Raw genomic sequence first — 21,706 nt, 5'->3', positions numbered from 1 at the left:
CTGTTAGCATAAAATCCCTGGAGAAGACCTCATTTGCCTTAGGGGACACTGAACTCCAGCTTGAGAAGCATGAACCATCACACACTTCACGCACACTCTGGATTACAAGATCCCAGATCCTCTTCCTTTTTATGTGGGCTCCCTCTGCAGTTACCCAGCTCTGTCTAAAATGCTACACACACTTAGGAAACCTGCTTTTCACCACAAGGCTGCACGCAGTCTCCTCCAGAGCTGCATGGGACTTGTTTCATTCTGCAGGAATCCCTGCAGCCCTCCCTCCTCTCCCACAAGGCAGTGAGCACTCTGCTTCTACATCATCTGCTGGCTAAAGGTGGTTTCTGGATCTAGTTTCTCAAACCCTCACCTGACAGCCTCAGTGCTCCTGCAGAAGTGTTAAGCCCAACAAACAAAATCTGGCCAACAAGCTCAAGCAATCAGAACACTCACCCCTCTGTCATAGCTGTCTGCTCGCTCCACCTTCCATGAGAGATTTTCAATTTCAGCTTCCAGCTGGGCCTGCTGGTATTCAAACTGCAAAGAGCAAAATAAGAGATATCAACAAGAAACTAGTTTAGTGGAGCAGTTTCATTACACTTGAGGAGCAGATAAATGTGTCCTGCTGTGCTGGCAAAGCAGGATTGTGTCTCCTCCTTATCCACCTTCACCTAGATGGGATCACCCCTTTTGGACTTTTCTTGTGTAAGCACTCCCCAACCTGCATCACTCAAAATTAACCCAGTCAGCCTAAAAACACTGCACGTGACAAGTATCTTCTAATTCAGCTTATTTTGCCATAAACAGGTCACAAGATGCTCTCATAAGTAGCCTGCAGGCAGAGTGAAGGGACTGTTAACCACTGCTGGGAGCAGCAACTTGTTCCACAGGCACAGTCAGATCCAGAAGAGAACATCTGTCCACAGCCTTAGAGAACACGTGATGCCATGAAGATTCTGTAACAGGTTTTACAGGACAGCTGAGTCAAAGAAAAAACTCTTCCTGAATTCAAGGGGTTTTTTTGTACTTTTTCAGCCCATGAGATGAACCAAGTTAGCAAGGAACTTATAGCAGGAATAAAAAGCAAAGCTACACCCTGATCCAAGGAAAAGCTCTCCTCCAGCAGCTCTTCACAGGAAATATGGCCCACAGCATTGTGATAAATCTTACCAAGAAATAAATGCACACTTCCAGCCTCAAAACATTCTGGATAAATGGCTTGTTAGTGAAAGTGCAGTGAAGTCCCCTGGGAAAATAATGTAATGTATAAGAGGACAGAGCTGCTGGTCGACTTGAAGTGAAGAAGAAAGGTGCAAACCTATTTATCCTGTCCTTACCTCAGACTCAAGACTAGTATTTCAGACACTGCCCAGCTCTGGAATTCAGCCCAGCATGCTGCCAGCTATACCCCAAAAAGTTATCAGCAAAATAAGAGCAGAACATCTTACCAGCTTCTTTCTGGGACCAGACTCCATGTAGTAGGCATAGGGATATGTGTACTGCAGGGTGTAACGACACTGTCCAAGAGTAGGAGGGAGAGAGAGAGAAAAAGACAGGAGTCTCAGTCTTGGAAGTCAGCACAGTCATATTTATGCAACCACTACAGGCTAAGAAGCTACCTCCTGACAACTGGAGACTTCTTGGTAGAATTTACTACACCTTCCTTGGAAGGACTTGTGCAGGTCTGTGTGCTGTGGAGCATGACTTCACAGAGGTCACTCCTAGATGATTTTTGGTTTGTTCATGTCCTACACCAGAAGTACCGTCCCACATAACCACAACTCTTAAATTTCCTGCCTCACTTGGCATCATGAATTTAGCATTCTGGCATGTATTCTCTTCGCTGTGCCAAACAAGGGACAATTCCTCACCTTTGCAAGTAGTTTTGCAGCATTCTGTAGGTATTGCCAATCTATCCATGTTCCCAAGTTGTTCATAACTCTTTCTTGGATTTTCTCCTGGATTCGTTGGTATGTCTGTGCCTCCAGCTGTAGGCTTTTATTGTGATTCTCCCACTGCAAGAGGTGGGGAGACAGGGAAAGGAAAAAACCAGCATGAGAACAGAGTACTACTGCTGTAAAAGCACAAGCTCTAGCAAGCAGAAATTGGAGTGGGGCAGGAGTCCAGCAAGGCAAGACATGCTGTGGGAAAGAATGGCAAGGCAGCACCTCCAGTAGCAAGTGGCAGAGGCTGTAGACAACAGACTGACAGCAGCAAGAACAGGGAGCAAACCCAGCTCCTCCGAGTGGGAATGCCCTCTGGTCACACAGTGACCTCATGTCTAACAAGGGGAAAGTCATGGTGATTCCTCTACTTAAGGGATTTCTATAGGAAGGTCAAGAGATTAAATTAACATTTGACATGGGCTCAGTGAACTCCAGTATCCATGTGCACATTGTAAACATGGCTATTTCCCAAAGCCTGTTGGTCTGGAGAGCCAGGAATGAAGGCATTTATTTTATGACAGTACTTGGCTCATGCTGTGAAGGATAAACTCATTTTAATGGGGAAACTGAAACACAGCAGTATTTAACATCTACCACATTCTCTTCTAGAGACACTGCTGTAGAGTTGCTCTGCATGGCCAGGTGCATGGAGCCTGCTGTGTGGACAGACATGCTCTGGTAGCAACTTTTAAAAATGTGATTACATGAAATTTTAGTAAAGACTTTGCTACAGCCAATGGAGCTTTGAACGTGGTACAATTTATTTAGTTTTTATCTGTATAAAGATGTACTGCAAGGAACAGAAGTTCCCCAGTCCTGAAAGGAAATGATTGGAGCAATATCTATCAACTACAGCAGCACTCAGCCTGCAGGTACATAGTACAGTGGCACACAGATAATTCTCATTTTCTCTAGCACAAGGGAATATAGGAGTGAATACAAATTGCTTTGGGTATGACATCACTGGTTTGGATGGGACTTTCAGGGCAGGATTTTGAGTGAAAAACAACAGGGCCTGAAAATTCTGCACAGATTCTCTTTGGGCACTTTCTTGCACGGAGATTGCTGGCAATGACCTTTGCACCAGGCAGGGAGCATTAAAAGGCTACAGCAGCTCTGGCCAAGGAGATGTCTCCTACCCTCTCAAAATAGAACAAGTACTTCTTAAGGGCCTCCCTGGCCTGTGCTTGCTGACTCTGGTTTACAATATCAGGATTCTCTTTGTACCGACTGCATTCGTAGTACTCGCTGCCATGAGTCTTCCAGTCTCCCAGACACATCCAGCAGAAGTCTGTAGAAAACAGCAAAAAACCCACTGTGATGCACAGAAAAAAAACCTCTGAGAAAGAAAAACTTCAGGAGACAGAGCCCATCTGTGTTCAGATATTTCTGCTAAGCCAAGAAACACACACGTTTTGTATCATCTTGCAAAACAGAACTCAACAGTGAGCCAAAAATACCAGCCTGTCTTGAAGATTTTTAATTGCACAGCCTCTCATTCAACTATGGAAAGTAAATCTTGAAGCTCTGCATCCTGTACACCAAAACCACTGGGCAGAACTGCACTTGCACCCTGCACATACTGTCTCTGGGTTAGAAAAGAGGCTGGCAGTCTCTTTTGTGAGTTGCACCCTCCCCACCATGGGCACACTGCCCCATGCAAACCTCAGTCTGAATAAAACAATTGGATCCAAAAGTGAACTAAGTAATGCAAAAGAAAGCCTGCCCTCAGTTCTCTCCAGGAGGGAACAACCCAGGTCAGATGTCACTGACATCTTCAAGTTAGAAGCAGCTGAAATAGGAAGAAGGCAGAGTAAAGAGAGCAATAATAAAAATAGCAAAACATGGCAATTTTCTGATTTCGGAGTGAGGCTGTGAGTGTTCTGCTGCAAAGGAAAAAAAGATGGAGACTAAGTTGCTACAATAAGAATCCCTTCTGTGTTACTTATGATAATGAGACTGAAAACTGTAATTCCAAGTTCATCAGCCTTCTCAAGTGCTAAATCACCATGGTATCTTGGCACTTGCCTGCTCCCCCTTGTCACAGAGCTCCATCAAAGCACATCCAGTGCTGCCAAGAACCCCAAAGGAAATGAGAGGACAGTTATCTTTAATCACCTTCCCAATAAGGTTCTGATATTACAATAGTTTCTAGGGGTACACTTAGTTGTATTCAGCCCTCTGAGTTATCTCACTCCAAGGCAACAGAAATTAATTCTGCCATGAAAAGGTAAGTGCAAGAACAGGGCCACACAATGGGCCAAAGACACTCAGGCTGCTAATTGCACAAGAGTGGACTGAGAAGTTCAACATCTGCTGCTCCATATAACAATTCACAGCTCCTGCAGTTTCATCTGAGCTGAAGCTCATTATTTCCATCACTCAGCAGAAGGACTTAAGCTGATCTGAGTAAATGGCTACGTTTGACAATATTTTCAGCTGATTAAAAATACAATTATATGGAAAGCTCTCCTGTGAGATGGATTCCACTGTTAATATTATGAAGACTTCTCACATCCAATAGACATCAGGGGCAAAAGCCAAAACAGCACTGCAGAACTCAGCTGAGATCACAGCCAGTGGGGGGAAAAATAAGCTATCACACAGAAATCTGTAATTAATATCCTGTTCAGCTTTTACTAGGGACAAAATATTTCAGCCTGTGTTCACAATTTGTCTTAGTATCACAAAAAAAATAGAAGGGATCATCACCACTGACAAACATTGCAGAGAAAACAGCTTCCAAGCCCAACTTACCATGCTTGCATTTGGAACATTGCTGAAAAAGAAGAGACAAGAGGCATTTGGTTAGCAGAAAGTGTGGGAAAAAAATTCCACTTAGAACAAGGGAGGTTTGACGTGTTCAGGGAATTACTCACCATGTGATTGCAGCCTCCGTTCTTTTCAATACAGATATTGCACTTGGGACACTGAGGAAACAGACACAATTGTTAGATCCAACTCTAGCAGCCTTCTGAAGAATGACAGCACTTGTGTGATTATTCCTCGCTGCCTTTTTTTCTTAAAAATATGAATTCATGTATGAGAAATATTCTCATATAAGAATATTAGCATTTTCACCCTGCTTCCCACCAGCTCCTGACAGCTCCACTTAAAAGATGGCAGAAAGGCAAAGTCAGGAAGTTGCACTGCAGCACCGGACTGTTTGCTCAAGAAAACAAATTTACTGTTGTTACTCCATGTAAAACTGAAGGTCTTGCTGAGTTACCCCTCTGCAGTTACTCAGGCACAGGGACATGACTGACAGTGTATCATTTGACTACAGATAATTGTCACTATATTCTGCCTTCAGCAGCCACTTAGAAATGACATCTCAGCTACCTGCACAGAATCTGCCTAACCGCAGGAAAGCTGCACATATCCCCACTCCACAGATACCCTGGAATGTCCAGATACATTTTTTGGGCTGCAGGTAAAAAGGAGGAACTAAGTTCTCCTACTTTGTATAAATCTTCATGTCAGGCAAAATGTATGTCAGGACAGTGCTCAATAAAATAAAATTTCCACAAATAAGCATTGCAGAAACAATACCATCATGTGCTGACACCTTCTCCAAAGAAGGAAGGGAACTTGAAATCTCTGGTCCATCTAATCTCTGACCCCCTTTCCTAACATAACTGAAGCTTGCAGCTAATCACCACTGTCACAATTGCCACTGGCCATGGCAGCACAAATGTAGCCAAGAACTATTTTGAAGTCAGGCCACAAAATACCCAAAAGACATTAAAAGTTTCAATCTCAGACAGGTAATTTAGAGGATAAAGATAGAATATTTCTACAACAATTCTATAGTAGGTAGGCTAGTGTGCACCATATGTAATACTATTTCTTTGTCTTGGGTCTAAACCTACTAGAAGTACTCCAATGTCTAATTTACAGATTTCAACTACTCCATTTTGCAGTCCTTGCCAAATCAAGACTTTTTCCCTCGCCCTCCAGCTCACAGTACTGCACAAAGTTTTGCAGACTTAAACACCACTGGTTCCTTATTTGGTACTGACTTTGCACAGCCTCTCCTTCCATTTTAAATACATCTCCACTGATCATTTCAAAGTACCCACAGTTCTTTTGTGTGTGGGAGGACAACAAACTTGGCAGTCAAAGACATTCACACCAGGTCTGGAATAAGGACCACCAGGTCCTTACTGCAGGAGGGCAGCTGAGCCTCCCACACAAAGCTTTCCCAAGGCATTCAGTTGAGTTACACCACTGCCATAGGGATGTAATTAGCTCACATATGACAGTAGCTTCTGACAGAAGCTTCTTGACAGTCCCTAGGGAGCTGTAAGGATTTGCAGTCTGCAAAAAAGAAGAACACAATGCTATGTGTGTATAGAATTCTATCCTGGTTTCCAGGCAGGGCTAGAGGACAAGAAATAACATGCAGGTGCCTGTCCTTACATCTTTAGTGTGAGCACTGATGTAGTTGGCTGTTTCAGAGTCATCTGCACACTTGGTGAGCCATTTCCGAATGGTAGCGCAGTCTGTGGGTGCGTGGTACATCTGCCGACACTTAAAGCTTAAAAGGGGGGGGGGAAGAAAAAGACATATCAATTTCTACAGAAATGACTCAAGGATTGAGGTTTTCCTGACCAAAATCTGGGGGCCCAGTAAGGGATGGAAATGCTCTTGTCTATTAGTAGAGTGTGAAGACCAAAACTGAACTCCAATTCCCCCTTCTTGTGTAAAAGGAAGAGTGAGGGTGGAAGTGAACCCAGGCCTGACAAATCATGTATCTGAAGGCTGACTTGTCCCTTCCTAGAGCCCACCTATGTCTCCTCTAACATGACTGCAGAGTTCTGGGGTGGACCAGTCACTTACAAGTAGCCTGACTCCAGTGGCAGATATCAGGCATCTGTATTAGCACAACCTGACAACCCCAGGTGAGTAAGGGCCATTTGCATGGAGATACCAGAAAGCTGGGTCTCTAAACTGGGAGTCAAATGTTTTTAATAAACTTAAAAACTCAATACCAGCAGATAGCAAGAAGGACTCCATGTTTACTACCAGAATCTATATCAATCAATGTCTCTGTAGGAAAATTTTTAACCTAGCCAAAATGTGAGAATGGTAGATTTGTAGATTGGTTACTCAAGCTGTGCTCCCTGGTTGTCAGAACACCCAAGTTCCCAGGACTTTAGGAAGCAAGGGGACATGTGACCACCTGCAGAAGTCAGATCACAAGTATCCAATTACCCAGGCTAACTCAAGTTACAAACACTAGCAAAGCATTTCAGATGCTTCTACACACCCAAACTGTTGGCAAGCGAAAGGATTGGCCCTGAGGACAGCACACACTTTCCCTGTGATCTGTAACCTTCTCTGTTTCTTACCAGAAGACCTCATTGCAACGATTGCACTGCACTCGCCGGGCCTTTGGCTCTTGTACCTGTATGACCATAGGGCAATCTGCACCAGGGCACAGCTGCAGCTGGTAATGGCTCTGTGGACACAACAAGGGAGTAACATCAGCAGTGGGTGCAGGAGACCATTATCTGCTCAATTTTAACCATTCCTATCCTCAAAAACATACAAAGCAGTTGTTTTGTGTTAAAAATTAGTGGAAAGTGCCACCAGGTCTTGGCTATCAGAGCAGATCCTGCCCTTCCGAGTATGGAAGAGGTTTGTTAGTTACTTACAGCTTCTCTAGAACAGGGAATTCAAATGGATGGATAAAAACTAAGTCAGCACAACAAACAAAACCCCACAATGACACTAAACAAACTATTTTACTCCATTTGAGCTCTTTCCCCATCTTATCCTGATCTTCCAGAAGCTATTTAGCTGCTCTCCTGTAGTGGCCATTTCTTCCCAAAGGGTCTCTTATTGAGAAGAGGTGACACCATGCTTTCATATTGCTTTGCTGCTTTTTTAGTGTTCCTTGTCTGTTTCCAGTTATCAGAATACTCCTGCATATTTAACCTTAACAACTGCTGCTTTAATTAAAAAAAAAACCCACATAAAATGTAATTGAGTAAGCCAATTCAGCTGGACTACCCTAAGCTGAGGGAACTGTTTTTCTGAACCTAAAAATATTTATGTAAGAACAAGAAGGACTAGAATAATCAGATTGAAGTTTTGAAATTCTCAGCTGCAACACTCTGAGAATTCTGAAGCCCCAGCCAAGGAGTTAGTAGATGACCTTACAGCAGAATTTACTTTGGCAACCTGCTAGAGCATTTTGTCAGTGAGCCTGTCCTACAGAAGCAGCCACATCATGTCTATTGAGGACAATTTTGCTGCAGCTACTGCAGTTCTAATCAAAAATGCAAGACACTTCAAACAAAATTTCTGCAAGTCATTGGTGATTTGACCCAGGGTATTTTAAAACTGAAAAAATCTACTACCTCCACATAGTCCCTGAAGAGGTAGCGCCTGTATTTGTCTTTCAGCTCTTCACTAGGCAGCAATGGAAACACAAAGTCTTCTGGTGTCCGGAGTAGACAGTCCTGAGCCATGCAGGACACCCCTGAGAAGAGAAAGCAGCATCTTAGAACAGTGCAGCTTATACTAAGGGGTGAATGCACAGAGAGTACTCAGCACAGTTTCCTCAGTGCCATCTGTTGTTGTGGCAAGAGGGATATAACTGTGAAACAAATCAGGGCTGCTGAAAAGCTGAAGCCCAACTGTCTTTACCAAAAAATGACAGGGCACATGTGCATCCAGGACCAGTGAGTGCTTCAACCAGTATTCACAAGGTCAGATACTTAAATTAGAAAATTACATGTTACTGCCATGCCAGCATGAAAGACAGGCTTGGAAAAGCCCAAAGCAACTCTGGCAACTACTGGCTTCTCCCCAACACAAAGGGAACAGATGTTTGCATCCACAAGCACTCCAGGGGCATTGCAACAGTACATCATCACAGATGCAAATTCTGTTCAACAAATTTGCAGTTTTTAACTTGTTACAGTCATGCTCTTGACTCATCAGAATGGCCAGTGGGGCAGATCCAGCCTGAACTCACCGACTCCAACGCCATCCTTGACGAGCACTGTACAGTGCTGCTCCCAGCAGCTGCGGCAGAACTGGTGCTGACAGGCCAGGGAGAGCAAGTTCTCCTTCCGGACAAACTGCATGCACACGGCGCAGTGGTGGGAGGAATGTACCATTGCCTGGGGAGAGACAAATCAGCAGTGCAGGGAAAGCATCCCAGACCTCCCAGAGCATCTTCAGCTCATCCTCACACACCTGCATCACCCTCACTGTGACAATGGTCTCCACGGAGGTCCAGGCCAGAACAGGTTCATGAGCAGCTGGTGTGCTAAGGTGCTGCACTGCCCCAAACAGTCAGTCCTTCTCAAGAACCTCTAATCTCACAGAGCACAAGCTGACAGTCACTGAAGAGTGTCTGCCTCTCCTCTAGTGCTGCTCAGAACTCCCCTTTACTTTTCTGGTTCTTACTCTGGTCCTTGTTTGAAATATGTCATTGTGCTAGTCCTTCCCTGGATTTACTGATATTCTTTGTTAGCTGGGCCAGACTATCTCCACAGGCTCTGGAGAGCAGCTGTCACTGCAAACAGGCTTAGCAATGCCCTTTTACCAGACAGTAATTTAGAGTAATGGAAGACATAATTGTAGAGTGTTTATATGGAGAGGAAAGGGAATTCACAAACTATCACCTCCCATCTCTTATCTTCTGCCTATGCTACATTTGGCAAAACAGGCATCGTCCCCTCAGCTGAAAAGGATTAAGAGGGTTTGTTTCAAATCAGGCAGAACTGTTATTGCTTCACCAAACCACTGAAAGTCGTCTGGTTTCCTCCTATGTAGTGCAGAGCTGATCCCTAGACAACAGATCCAGCCTTCAACACGACTCCACTCACCCCTGGGACCTGCAGAACTAGGTCTAGCCCAGCATCATCAAAACCAAGGCTCTACAAAGCTGTCAGCTGCAGTTTTCCTTTCACAGGGAAGTCATACAATCACTTTGCTTCTGGTGGAGAAGCTGGTGTCAGCCTGACATCAGTTTCCAGGCTGACCTCTGTGCTGGAGACACAGAGCAGCAGCACCATGGCTGACAGAGCTTGATTCATGGCATGGCCACATCAAAGAGGAAGTAATGAAAATTTGTTCTAAATGGCCTCACTTCCAGACCAGAACAAGATTCACTGAGTCTGTAATTGCACTGATTACCTGGATCAGCTGCTCAGCCTGAAAAGCTCATGTGCTACCTCAAACTCTTGCAACTGCCTCCCTGAGCTCACCACTACAGCTTCTCCCCACAGGGTCAGTCCCTCTACAGACACTCACTAGGAGCATCTGTCCCCAGAATCATTCTGCATTACAAGCTGAAGCACAGAGCTCTAGCACACACAGACTGTCATGAATTGCCTAGCAAATCAAGTTTAAGTTAACCTTTTAACCATATCATCTTTCTCCCTAAAATCACAGTTTGTAGGAGACTGGAGAAATTATGACTAGCTCAAAACAACTAAAGTGTGTGTTTGGGTGGGGGCAGGACAAGGTCTGTGAAGGTGGGGTGGTCACTGCTCCACATCCCACCTACTGGAGCCTGGAGCCTCTGAGGCTTTCCAGACTCACTTAAGAGGGACACCTTACTGACAATGATGTCACTTGCCTTTATCCTTGGGAGGAGCTTGATACAGCAAAGCCAGACCCCCAACCTCTCCCTAAACTCTGCCCACTTATAAAGACTGATGCTGTTTATGAGATGGAGCGTGAAGAGGCAGCACCCACTGCAACAACTAAACAAATGCCTTATTCTGCAACTGAGCTGGCTCAGCTGCAAGAAAAATACAGCAGGCATGCAAAGGAAACTAAAACATTATGTGTGGAGCATTTCACTGATGGGGGAGACAGCATAAAGCTGTTGGAGGATGAAACACAAGGACCCTGGAGTCCCAGAGTGTATAATGGCAGAGAGCCCCAGTCTCTGACCCACAGGACAGCTCACTGGGCAGGAGGTTTAGACCCCCTGGGGAGGGGAGAACCCATCTGTACCCCCACTCCAGCACTGGGTGATCTGACCAAGGGTGTGCAATAGGCTGCTTGCCTCCAACTGATACATGAGGGGGGGTCTTGCAACCTCTCAGTCTTCTCCCATGCTGTTGTTTGCTGAGCCAGAGAATAAACCCCCTGATTAAAGGACTACCTGACTCATGAAGCTTTAGGCAACTCAACTGCTTAGAGCTGCTTGTGAGGGTGGACTGCAGACAGGACCTGCTCTTACATGGGGACAGCTGGTAACCTATGGCAGCTGTCATAAGTAGGATTTGTTGCAAATGAGGAGTCAGACTGCTGTACAAAGGGCAAAGCTCACGGATCCCATGGGTAGCCACAGATACCCATGGCAGAGAACACAAAATTAACACCAGATGGAGAGTTCTTTCTTTTTAAAACCAGTCCAAGTGGGACTGGGATTTCTTTTCTCTTTCCTCTTACAGGTATTTCATGAGAAGATGAAGTGGCAACAGGACTGAAGAGTTACACTGTCCTTCAATGCATGGATTATTTGCATGCATTTTGTCTCAGTAGTTTTGTCATGTTTATATTTGTAATGTTTTGTTTCAGTTTAGCAGTTTTGCCTCAAGCATTGTTTTGGGTTGCCATATTGGGTGAAAAAGATTCCCATACCAGTTCCTACCTCCTTGGAGCAAAATATGAAGTTATTGTAAATTAAAGTTGGGAAAGTGTTTGGTCCAAACCCAGGACCCTGACTGAAATGATGTGCTGGTGGTCTTCACCTTGCCTGCCAAGGAGGTTGGAATGGCCCATTGCAGGGGGAATGATCAAGGGACAGCTGATACAAGACTTGGATAAATCTTGAAATACACAGACTAATTTTCAGGTATGTCAAATTAGAAAGGTTTTATTTTTCTGGCCTTTTAGCAGATAATTTGAGCCCATGAAGCTTACACTTCTGTCAACTTAGCTTTTTCACTATCTGCTAGTTACAAGAGAGCTCAGATGCCAAATCAGACTTTTAAGATCTCCTCTCCCCCACAACCCTGAATGCTTCCCAGATGTAGTATTTTATCACCCATAATCTGACACATGGCAATGTGTTCCTAGGGTAATTCTTCATTGTACCAAGACACCCACTGTGAACGAAATCCATAAGCATGCAACAGGAAGTTTCTATTTAAAGGGGGTGGGAAGTATCTGAAGATCTGTGTAGCCCTGGCTACAAAAAACAAGTTGCTGGTTCAAATATCAGCACTGACTGACTCAGCAGCAACACAATTCACTGGGAAATTTAGCTTAAGCATCCCTGAGCTGAGCAGTGCAAATAGATAAAAAAGATAAAAAAGGTAAAAGACAAAAAAAATCTAAAAAATCTGTTCCAGACACAGACAAGCTCTGCTCACTCTGTGCAGCCAGAACTTCCCTTCAGTGTCTTTACAGAATTGGAAAAGGCAGCCAAGCCCCTGCACTCTGCTCCTTCCATTGTCTGCCATCACTTGTGCCAAAAAAAGATCCTAATTTTCTTGAAGAAAGTAATTCTTGAACACTACCTGCAAGCCAAGAGCAAAGCTGCTATTTAAATATTAGAGACCTCTTGAATGCATTCTCATTTCAGAAGTAAACCCAGCAATGAATCAGGGTGTCAGACCAGAGCTTGCAAAGGGTTAACATTGGGCAGAGGATGCCATTAGTAATGCAATCCCCCAGGAGGGGGGTCAGAGGTGTCTGCCAAGGGAACAGACGGGATGGTTTGCATACTTACATGTTTGGATGAGGTGGGCTGAACTCGAGCTTCTACTAGCAACTGGGCAGGATTAGACTTGTGCCTGAAAAGGCAATTGAAGAATGATCAAATCAAGTTCTGAATACATTTTGCATTGTTGAATTGATCCTTCTTGCCTGAATAAACAGTTGTCTCTGTGCAAATAGTAGGGTAGGTTTCAACAAGGAAAGTGGAAATGTCTCCTGTGTGAGGCTCCTTCATACAGAGAGCTGAGCTCTCATCAACAAAACCTTATGAGATTTTATTCAAAACCAGAAATACTACTTCTCCTGGTAATGGATTAACTTTTCCCTCATATATCTTGATGAATATTTTTCTACAACTATCTCCCTTCCCTGAAAAATTATTTTTAAGCTAAGATTTTCTATCTACACTCCTAGAGCAGTCCTAAGCCACTGTCCACAATAACCCACATCAGTGAGGCTCTGGACTGTCTCCTATTCCTCTGCAAAATTAAGCTGTCCTGGTTAAGTCTCACTTTAACTCCAGACTATTTTCTATTTAAGTGATTACTCTGTGACAGATTATCACCCTTTGGGCATATGAAGCTGTCTATCAGCAGCCATATAATTAAACACATTTTGCTGTTTGTGATTTCCTTTGCAGACAAATGTTTATATCCCACTGAATTCAGAAACAGCAGCATCACTGTTGTGGCCTTGCTGTAAGTCCTCCCTCCTCACCAGCACTTCTTAGTTGTACTAGTGAGCTTTCTTTCGACAATTTCATTTTCTACCAAGAGAGAAGTTTGAGGACTAGATCAACTGGAGAAATTCATCACTTTAGAAGTAAACCCTTCCCCAAATTTCCTCTTGTTTAAGCCTTATCACTTAACCTACAGTATCACCCAGAGTTGCTATGCAGGAATCTCACCCTCCTTGAACACCAGGGAAAGGTTTCACAGGATACAGGGTAACCAAGGAGGCAACAGCATCCATAGACTGGATGCATTTTCCATACATTCTCTGGATAAAGTTGCTGGCTACAGGGCCAAAAATGTCTGGGCAGAATGAGTCAAGCTGATATGCTCTCTATTTTCAGACAATGTTCAGTTCTGAGCCAATGTTCTGTGGTGGGGCTGCAGCCAGCAGTGCCTCCCAATACACTTCCCACATATGTTTGGGTTGAGTCTGAACCCTCTTTTTGAAATCAGCTGGAGAGCTTTGTTAATTACAGTGACACTGACCAAACAAGGGAGCTGCAGTGCTCAGTTCTCTCACTTTATCTTCTCCTGCTCTCCAAATGCTGGCCAGCTCAGGAAAAAAACATCACTTAAGGTCAAAAGGAACAAAAACTTCAGTGTGAGTGTACTACTAAAGACTACATCAGTATAGGGTCAGTGCTCCTTTATGATTTATGGCTCCTGTGTTCAAAGCAGAACATATGTTATCTTTATTAAATAAATATAGATGCAGCACTCTCAATCTGCTATCTCAAAATTTAAGATAAATCTATCTAGAGGGTTCCTAGCATAACAATAATTCCTAAACTGAAAGACATTTACTATTACTACCCTGTCCCTGCTTAAAAATTTCTTACAGGCAGTGTAGCCTCAACAAATCAGTAGCTTTCCTCTGCTCCCTAAAATGGACTGTGTGTCCTGCTTCCAGGTCCAAAGACACTTGCCAAAAATACCTATGGAGCACCCTGAGCATTTCTGCAAAGCCAGGAGGGAAAGCACTAAGCACAGATGAGATAAGACTATTTACACTTACCTTTCCAAAATCTCTGAGATTTGCCAGTGGAAACTAACTAATACTAGCTTTGCAACAGCATGTGATACCTAGGTGGAAAATAAAAGAAAAAAAAGGTCAAACTTTGCACATTTTGAAGCCACACTTCTGCTTAGGATTATGATTTTCATATAAAAATTGTACAATCTCAGTACAGTATCCCAGTGATAATCAATTCACATCAAATTGCTGGACATGATGCTCACAGCCAGCAACATCTGCAATACAAAAGCTGGAATGAAGTATGGGTGTACCAAAAACTATCTCATGTACTTGGTTACAATAGCACAGAGAGGAAGGAATCAAGAATGCACTGGATTAGCTTAACTGCTCATGGGAGCCCCACATCCAGTCCTGACTGTCAGCACCACTCCAGAGGGCCACACTAGACTGCAATCAGGGTCCTCACCAAAAATGCAAAGTAGGAACCCCAGGGCAGACAGATACCCCTTAATCAGCAACAGGCTGCAAATGTGACAGCAAATGTGACAGGCAAACTGTGACAGCAAAGGGTATGGGGAAAAGACAAAACATTTTGCCAACCCTTCACTGTAGAGAAGAAAGTTACATGCTGGAGTGGAGAGGAAGATAGAAAACTCCAGTGACAGGTCCTGTTTCCATGAGAGCTGCTTGCATTACGTGGACTCTTGGCAAACAGCAGCACAATCCGTGCTAGCCTGAGCACCATCAGAGTATGCAATGTGACATTTAAAGTCATGCTACAAGGGTACAAGCAAACAAGTTCTCCTTCATTTTATGTATTAGTTTATTTCAGAAGAAAAAAGACTTCTCTGCTTGCACAAAAGACTCCTACCCACCAAGAGGACAGACATCTGCTGAGCTGATAGACCTTCACCCTGCTTCTCAAGCCCTTCAGGTCCTAGAGCTCAAACAAAGCAGGTGTCCTCCAAACAACAGACCTTTTCCAGGGGAATTCAGAGGGCTGACAATGCCTGTCTCCTCACTGCTATTTGTGCTAGGAAGCACCTGGGCAAGTTCAGTGTCTGCACTTCTGCATTCAAACACCCTCTGACACTAAAGGGCTCTGCTTCCCTCACTCCAAGATGAGCTATCACCGAGGCATCTCTCTACTTTGCTCACAGAAAACAACTCCTTCTGTTCTAGCTGCAGGAAAAGTTGGGTTTTTTTCTCCTAGAGAAGCTGTCAGTCCCAATCATTGGCTGAAATGCCACAGGCCCTCTTGAACCCTGCTACAGGTGAATCACAGCATGTGATGTAGTACAGACAGCACACCAACACAATACTGGAAGGAAAAACAAGCAATGGTCACTCCTACAAAAACAGTCAGGCTCTGCACACCCAGAAGCAGCATATTCATTGCTTTCCTAAGTCAACCCAGCTGAAGAGGTGCAGTTTCACAACACAACTGACCTATTGCTGCCACATGATACTGCCCTGATCCTGCACTGGCATTTTTCAGTGCTGGACAGTTGGGTCAGTGAATTAAACCAGGGCAACACCAACACACAAAGCAGATGTGGTTTTTAATTGACTCCTATCATCTCTACATTCTGATGTGCCCACTTTGCTGGCCACTAAGAAATCCCACTAACAAAAGAGCAATTTTCAATATACAAATAACCCTTTTTCTAGGAGAACCAAAGCACTAGCTCATGTTGTGCAAGATCTGGCATGTCACCTTCCTCAACTTTAGCAGCAATGTGATGTGACCCTCTGAAAACAAAGGCTGCCAGGCAGCATTGCCCTCCCTCCCTCCCTCCCAGCACAGAAGCCTGTGATTAGATGGAGCGTGGCACACAGGGCTGCTGCTGCCAACACACACAGTCTGCATGGATGCAGTGACACTGCCAGCCTGGGATGGGTTGTTATCTTAAGCCCCCAGCCTGGCAGACCCAGACAGACACCTCTGACTTGTCTGTACAAGGAAAACATCTGCATTCGAGTCTGTAAAACAAACAAGCACCAGGAATGCGGTCTCTACAAGACTGGCTTCCTACAAATGCAAACCACATGCTAATGAATCATTCTTTAGCAGTAATGAAACTATTTCTCAGAAGCAGGAAGGAAGAACTGACAGAAGAAAACAAACTGCTGGACTTAAATGGGAAGCTGATTTGTAACATAGGAAAATGAGTATTTTTCAGTAGGATTTTCAGAGCCTGAGGTATAGCATTTGTTGCAGCATCACAATTCCACTGAATTAGTTGTTCCCTGAGGAGGAGTCAAGTGCATTTAAGACTGAAGATGCATGGAAAGAGAAAGACAAATACCAGTAGACATTTCTGAAATATAACAAACTATCCTAACACAATATGCACAAATGCTTTTGAGCCAAATTATACATCAGGCAAAATGTGGAATTAATGCTCCAGAAGGATGCCAGACTAACAGATCTAGAAGAATAACAAAGCTTCTGAGACTATTCCTATTTAACTCCAACTACAAGCACTGACTGGATCAGCTCTAGTGCTAATTTTAGTACTTTCATCGTAAAAGCACACAAGAATATAAAAAACCAGAAATTTTCAATTCATAAAGCCTGATCCATGACATTAGACCACTTTCATAAAAGCCCTAAAGCAGAAAAATGTTTGATACTACCTGATCAGAGCAAAACCGAAGTCCCAGAGTCAGAGAGTTGCAGCAACAAATGCACACTCTCCTTGGCACAAAGCACCAGTTCTCACAGATTAAAGACAGGTTACATTCAGACTGTAAGGACGAGGGATGGGAGAGGAGCAAACAGCTGATGATGCTGGGGCTGTGCCTGCTGAGTGGAGTCTCACCATATGCTATGTCCTGCTCACCAACAGCAAGGCTGGGAATTCAGAAGAATTTACAAATGTAAATACCATCAGGGGCCAACACTACTCGGGAGATTCCAGAAAACAAGCACGAGAAGAAAAACAATTGTTTAACAAAAGCCTGCTTCTACTGATTAGCAGCGCTCCCCAGCCTCTCTTCAATGACTGCATACTCACAATGACTGAATGATTGTACCAAGTCAGCCAGTTCTTCCACAATAACACCCCAGAGCAGTTGAAGTATTTCTTTGTAAGCAGGAGCAAAAACATGCTGAACACAGAAAAACACCATTGCAATCAGAAGTTTGGTCCATGTGTACATACTCAGTATCGTACAGTACTGAAGAAGCAACATACAGAAGCTGATACTGCTGGCACACGGTCCAATGAAGCATTTCCCTGACAGGCAGAAGTTTCACCCAATGAAGTATCTCAAACTTACAAAACACTTCAGAAAGAGCATTGATTCAGTCCCCTATCAATCACTGGGTGCCACAAGATCTCAGGAACAGAAATGCTTTGTCTCAGACAAAACACAGTAAAAAAATTAGGCCTCTGATAAATTGTCTGCTTTGTTTAAACTTTCCTATTCTCATTTCAGAATCCTAAGAACCAAAAAAGGCAGTAACACAGCCCACTTGGTGTCTTGCTGGCAGCAGCTTCTTTCAGTGAAATACTTCTACAGACCCCAGTGCAAAGGGGAATGTTTATTCTATATGTTGCACTCTTCCAGTATTTGCCTGCAACCCATCAATTATTTGTCCCAGCCAGGACTTCTGTATAGCCTGACTTCTCCCAAACTCCTCTATCTGGGATTAAATTTATTAAAGTTTAGAAGCTGAAAGCAATATTCATGCTAATTTTTTTTTCCTTTTCCTCATTCTCATTTCTGCACCAACAACTTAAAACTTTAATATCAAAGATAAGCCCAGTCCAAATCCGAACTTGGAACATGTCAGACTGAAGACCAAACTTCTTTCTCCATGATGTGGCAGCAAAGCTGAACAGACCGAATCTCATCCAATCTGCCATTTCAAGCTTTATTTTAAAACAGGAACTTTATCATCTCCAAAGCCTCTTCCAAACCTCCATAGTTTAACTCTGATTTATGGAGGGCTGCTGTTTGCCAGGAATGGCACCAAATGTTGATCAGTGCACTGGAAAAGGGGCACAGTGCCTATGCACAGAGCAAGGGTGCCACGAGGAAGCTGCTCTGCATAAGGAAAAGGCTCTACAGGAATTGTAAAAAAAGCCTGAAGATTTTACATAGTGCTGAACAAAATCAGATTCTGAAAGTGGAACAAAATCATAATGCCATTGCATCAAACACAAATGTATCTATTTTCTGGAAGACTGCACAATATTTTTTTTTCATTATTATTTCCATCTCCATTTATCTTCTAGGTTCTTTAGTCTCCAAGATAAGCAAAATTCTCACACTTCTGAAGTGTGAAAGAGAGTCTAGCACTCTTTAGGATAAGACAATATCAAAAGAGTTAGCAAAGAATTTGTGCAGGTCCCTTGCTGTGTTCAGAGGGATCTAAAACAATTGTCTCAACTTGCTGCCTTAGATAAGCCAAGGTGTTTGGAGAGCTGATGTTTCATCTCTTTACAGCAGAAAATCTTTTCAGCCATGCCACCTTAACAATTGCTAATTCAGACAGAAATGTTTCCTAAAAGCTAAAAAAACCACCATCTTTTGTAGAGCTTATGTTCTACAGAAATTGCTCAAGCATATTTATATCACATGCATATCTCATCAGTTCACTTCATTTTCTCAAAGGGAAGGCCTATTTTTTGGAGGTGCATTTCAATCCTCATTTTTACAGAGATATGGTGGTATCAGGAATTTAAAACAATGATCATCACATGATTCTTAAAAAGATTCAATTCAGAATGAGTTGGTGATGATAGAGTCTGGTTGGAGCTGACATCCCACAGCTTTGCACCAAGCTGACAATTCCTGTTAGATCAGGATTGTACTGAAATGTCTGCCCAAGAAGAACACAAATCTGGCATAAAGAAATGTAGCTTCCACTTCTTTTATTTTCCCTAATCAAAGGTTTTTATACAAATAGATTTAAACAAATAGGATTAATCTTGAGAAGCATTTGTTTTAATCCACAAATAGTTTTTGTTAGTTCTACAATGAAAGGATGAACTTCAAAAGATACTAGTTTTTGTGTTGCACCCAAACCTCTAAAAACACACAAATTCTTTACAACAGGAAAGGCACACAGAGCAAAAGCCTCTGAAATTGTTTCTGTTGGTGAGAAACTATGGCAAAATAGAGACTGAGCTGAGCTGGCAGTAGAGTAACACCTTATAAAGAAACCATAATTTGTATTGAGTAATTTCACTGAAGAAGAAAATCCCTTCAGACATGCTTTACTTCAGTACGCTGAGGTAAGGAAAGTAACCCACAAATGGAAAAAAAAATAATTTTATACTTGTTTTTTCTTGTGGAAAGTAGATCTGACTCCCTCCATGCCCCATTGAAAACTTATGTGACTGCCCTGTTTTTACTGGAGGGTTTGTCAAAAAACTGTTGCAGTATCAAGAATTAAGAAAGGGCAACCTAAAGCTTTTTTTTGGACCATACTTTGTCCTTTGATCTGCCTCTTGTAAGCAGACTTCCAATATGTAATCCTTGTAGAAAACTCATGAAGAGTCACATCACCTGCCATAAACATCCCAAGTGTTCAGTCTTGTAGCAAAATCTTTCATATCTATTACAGGTTTCTGAGCATAAGAAGATTGTTTTCAAAATTGAACTCAAATTAATTTCATCTAACAGGAAAACCAGATAGTCTTAAAACAAAAACATATATACTGTATTTCTTTTTTTCCTGTGTTCAGTCAATTTTTTTTAAAAAGTGAGAAAAAGCCCTTCACCTTTAGGTTTCACACAGAGGATAGATTATGATTTGTCTGACATTTCAGGCCCTCTCCTGATTACAGACTGCAGGCTGCAGCAGGTAAGAAATGCCATTTAAGAGACTGTAGCTGCACTCTCAATACCATGGAAAGGTTTTGTCAACCAGCACTCCATAAGCTCTGCTTCATCACAGGGTTTTAATCTGTACCCTGTCACTCACCTTCTGGCATGCAGAGACCTGGTGCCAGTCTGCAAGATTAGAAGCATATTTAGGAGGCAGACTGCATTTTGGGGATGACAAACACTGCTGGGGTTACACCACTGTTGAGAAGCTGTCGGTGCATAACCTTGTTGGCCACATACTGAAGAAAGGGGATCTGGGGTTAAATTCTACCTCTTTCCCCACATTTACACATGGCTTTAATCCATCTGCTCTCCTACACAAGGACAGCAACAATTTTCAGCTGCAGCTGCCAGCAAGCAGGATCAGTAGGACTCAGCTAGGAAATCTCAACATACGTATTTCTCAAGCTGTTAGGCTATTCTTCCTGAGGAAATTCAGAAATAAATATTAAAAGAACAGAAACATTGAAGCAAGCTGGTATGCCAGAAGGCATTATTACAAAACAGCTATGAGATCCCTTCTTTGAAAGATTTAGAGCGAGAGAAATGCAGCAAGAGAGCTGTAAGACAGCACACAGATAGAAGATTGACATGAGACTCCCCAGCTGTCCTCCCTGCAGTTATTATTCCCAAAGCAACACAGTGTGAAACACCAGTGCTGCACTGAGCTCCCTGAGGGCTACCAACCTCAGCACCTCACCCCACTGCACAGCCCCTGCCCAGGTGCTCTCCCAGCACAGCACGAGGGGACAATTCCTTCTGGCTGACAGAGAGGATGATGCAGAAGGTGCACAGGGAAGAAGCAAAGGTCTGGTAATAACCTGAACCCACAGAATTGTGGCTCAGAACACTGGGCAGCCAACTCCAAACTGGGAGCACTGGTGTGTGCACACAGCCACAGTGGAGCAGGGCTTAGGGAACTTTGCAGTGAGTAATCCCTGCTCAGCCCCAAATAACACAGTCCTTCACTCAACAACCCCAGCTCTGAGGCATTTTACTGGTGTTATACAAAGATGAAGAGGAGGAAGATCGGCTTTGCACAACCATGTTTCACAGTGCACAGCACAGCTCCTTTCTGCTGCACCATCCTTAATAGGCACAGCACAAATTTGGCAAAGTGTTCAGCTGCTCCATACTGCTTCTGTGATCATGATGTCCAGCTGTAAGCTTGCAACATGAAACAGTTACTGAAAGATTGTTTTGGCATTTTTATTGACTTGTGTCTTGCCTCTACCTCCCACCAAGATCACACTCATCAACAGCTGTGAACAGATTATTCTCCTCGCTGCAGAGTCATACTAATGCTAAAATACACTTAAGGTGTGAATCACAAAGAAATGTGTGGGCTGTAATCACCCTACACATTTGTGGCTCATTTTTTCAGTCAAGTTGAGAATTTCAGCAGTCCTGGGCAATAAGTAACAAAATTGTTTTCTCTCCTCAAATGACTCCAGGAAAGTGTCACAAGGTTGCAAGGTCTGGGCCAGTTCTCTTGTTCTGCAGACCGAAGTTTA

At 43.3% G+C, this 21,706-nt stretch overlaps 1 protein-coding gene across 6 annotated transcripts in view; it reads right to left on the bottom strand.

Moving 5' to 3' along the window:
* The window catches only part of ARIH2 (ariadne RBR E3 ubiquitin protein ligase 2), a 35,376-nt gene that overhangs the window by 3,770 nt on the left and 9,900 nt on the right, over positions 1-21,706 (bottom strand). For all 6 annotated transcript variants that reach the window (XM_071439518.1, XM_071439521.1, XM_071439517.1 and 3 more), the window contains 12 exons: positions 14,388-14,455; positions 12,652-12,715; positions 8,929-9,076; positions 8,309-8,430; positions 7,295-7,404; positions 6,363-6,480; positions 4,820-4,870; positions 4,698-4,719; positions 3,080-3,231; positions 1,866-2,009; positions 1,443-1,511; positions 448-531 (listed from right to left, as the gene is read on the bottom strand). In XM_071439518.1, the coding sequence (XP_071295619.1) occupies positions 448-531; positions 1,443-1,511; positions 1,866-2,009; positions 3,080-3,231; positions 4,698-4,719; positions 4,820-4,870; positions 6,363-6,480; positions 7,295-7,404; positions 8,309-8,430; positions 8,929-9,076; positions 12,652-12,715; positions 14,388-14,455 (1,152 nt within the window). The remainder of the gene's footprint in view (positions 1-447; positions 532-1,442; positions 1,512-1,865; positions 2,010-3,079; positions 3,232-4,697; positions 4,720-4,819; positions 4,871-6,362; positions 6,481-7,294; positions 7,405-8,308; positions 8,431-8,928; positions 9,077-12,651; positions 12,716-14,387; positions 14,456-21,706) is intronic.

Source organism: Agelaius tricolor, unplaced genomic scaffold, assembly GCF_023055355.1.
Source record: "Agelaius tricolor isolate 1412-34295 unplaced genomic scaffold, bAgeTri1.0.p SCAF_14, whole genome shotgun sequence".
NCBI lineage: Eukaryota > Metazoa > Chordata > Aves > Passeriformes > Icteridae > Agelaius > Agelaius tricolor.
This window is presented reverse-complemented; position numbering and strand designations above follow the sequence as displayed.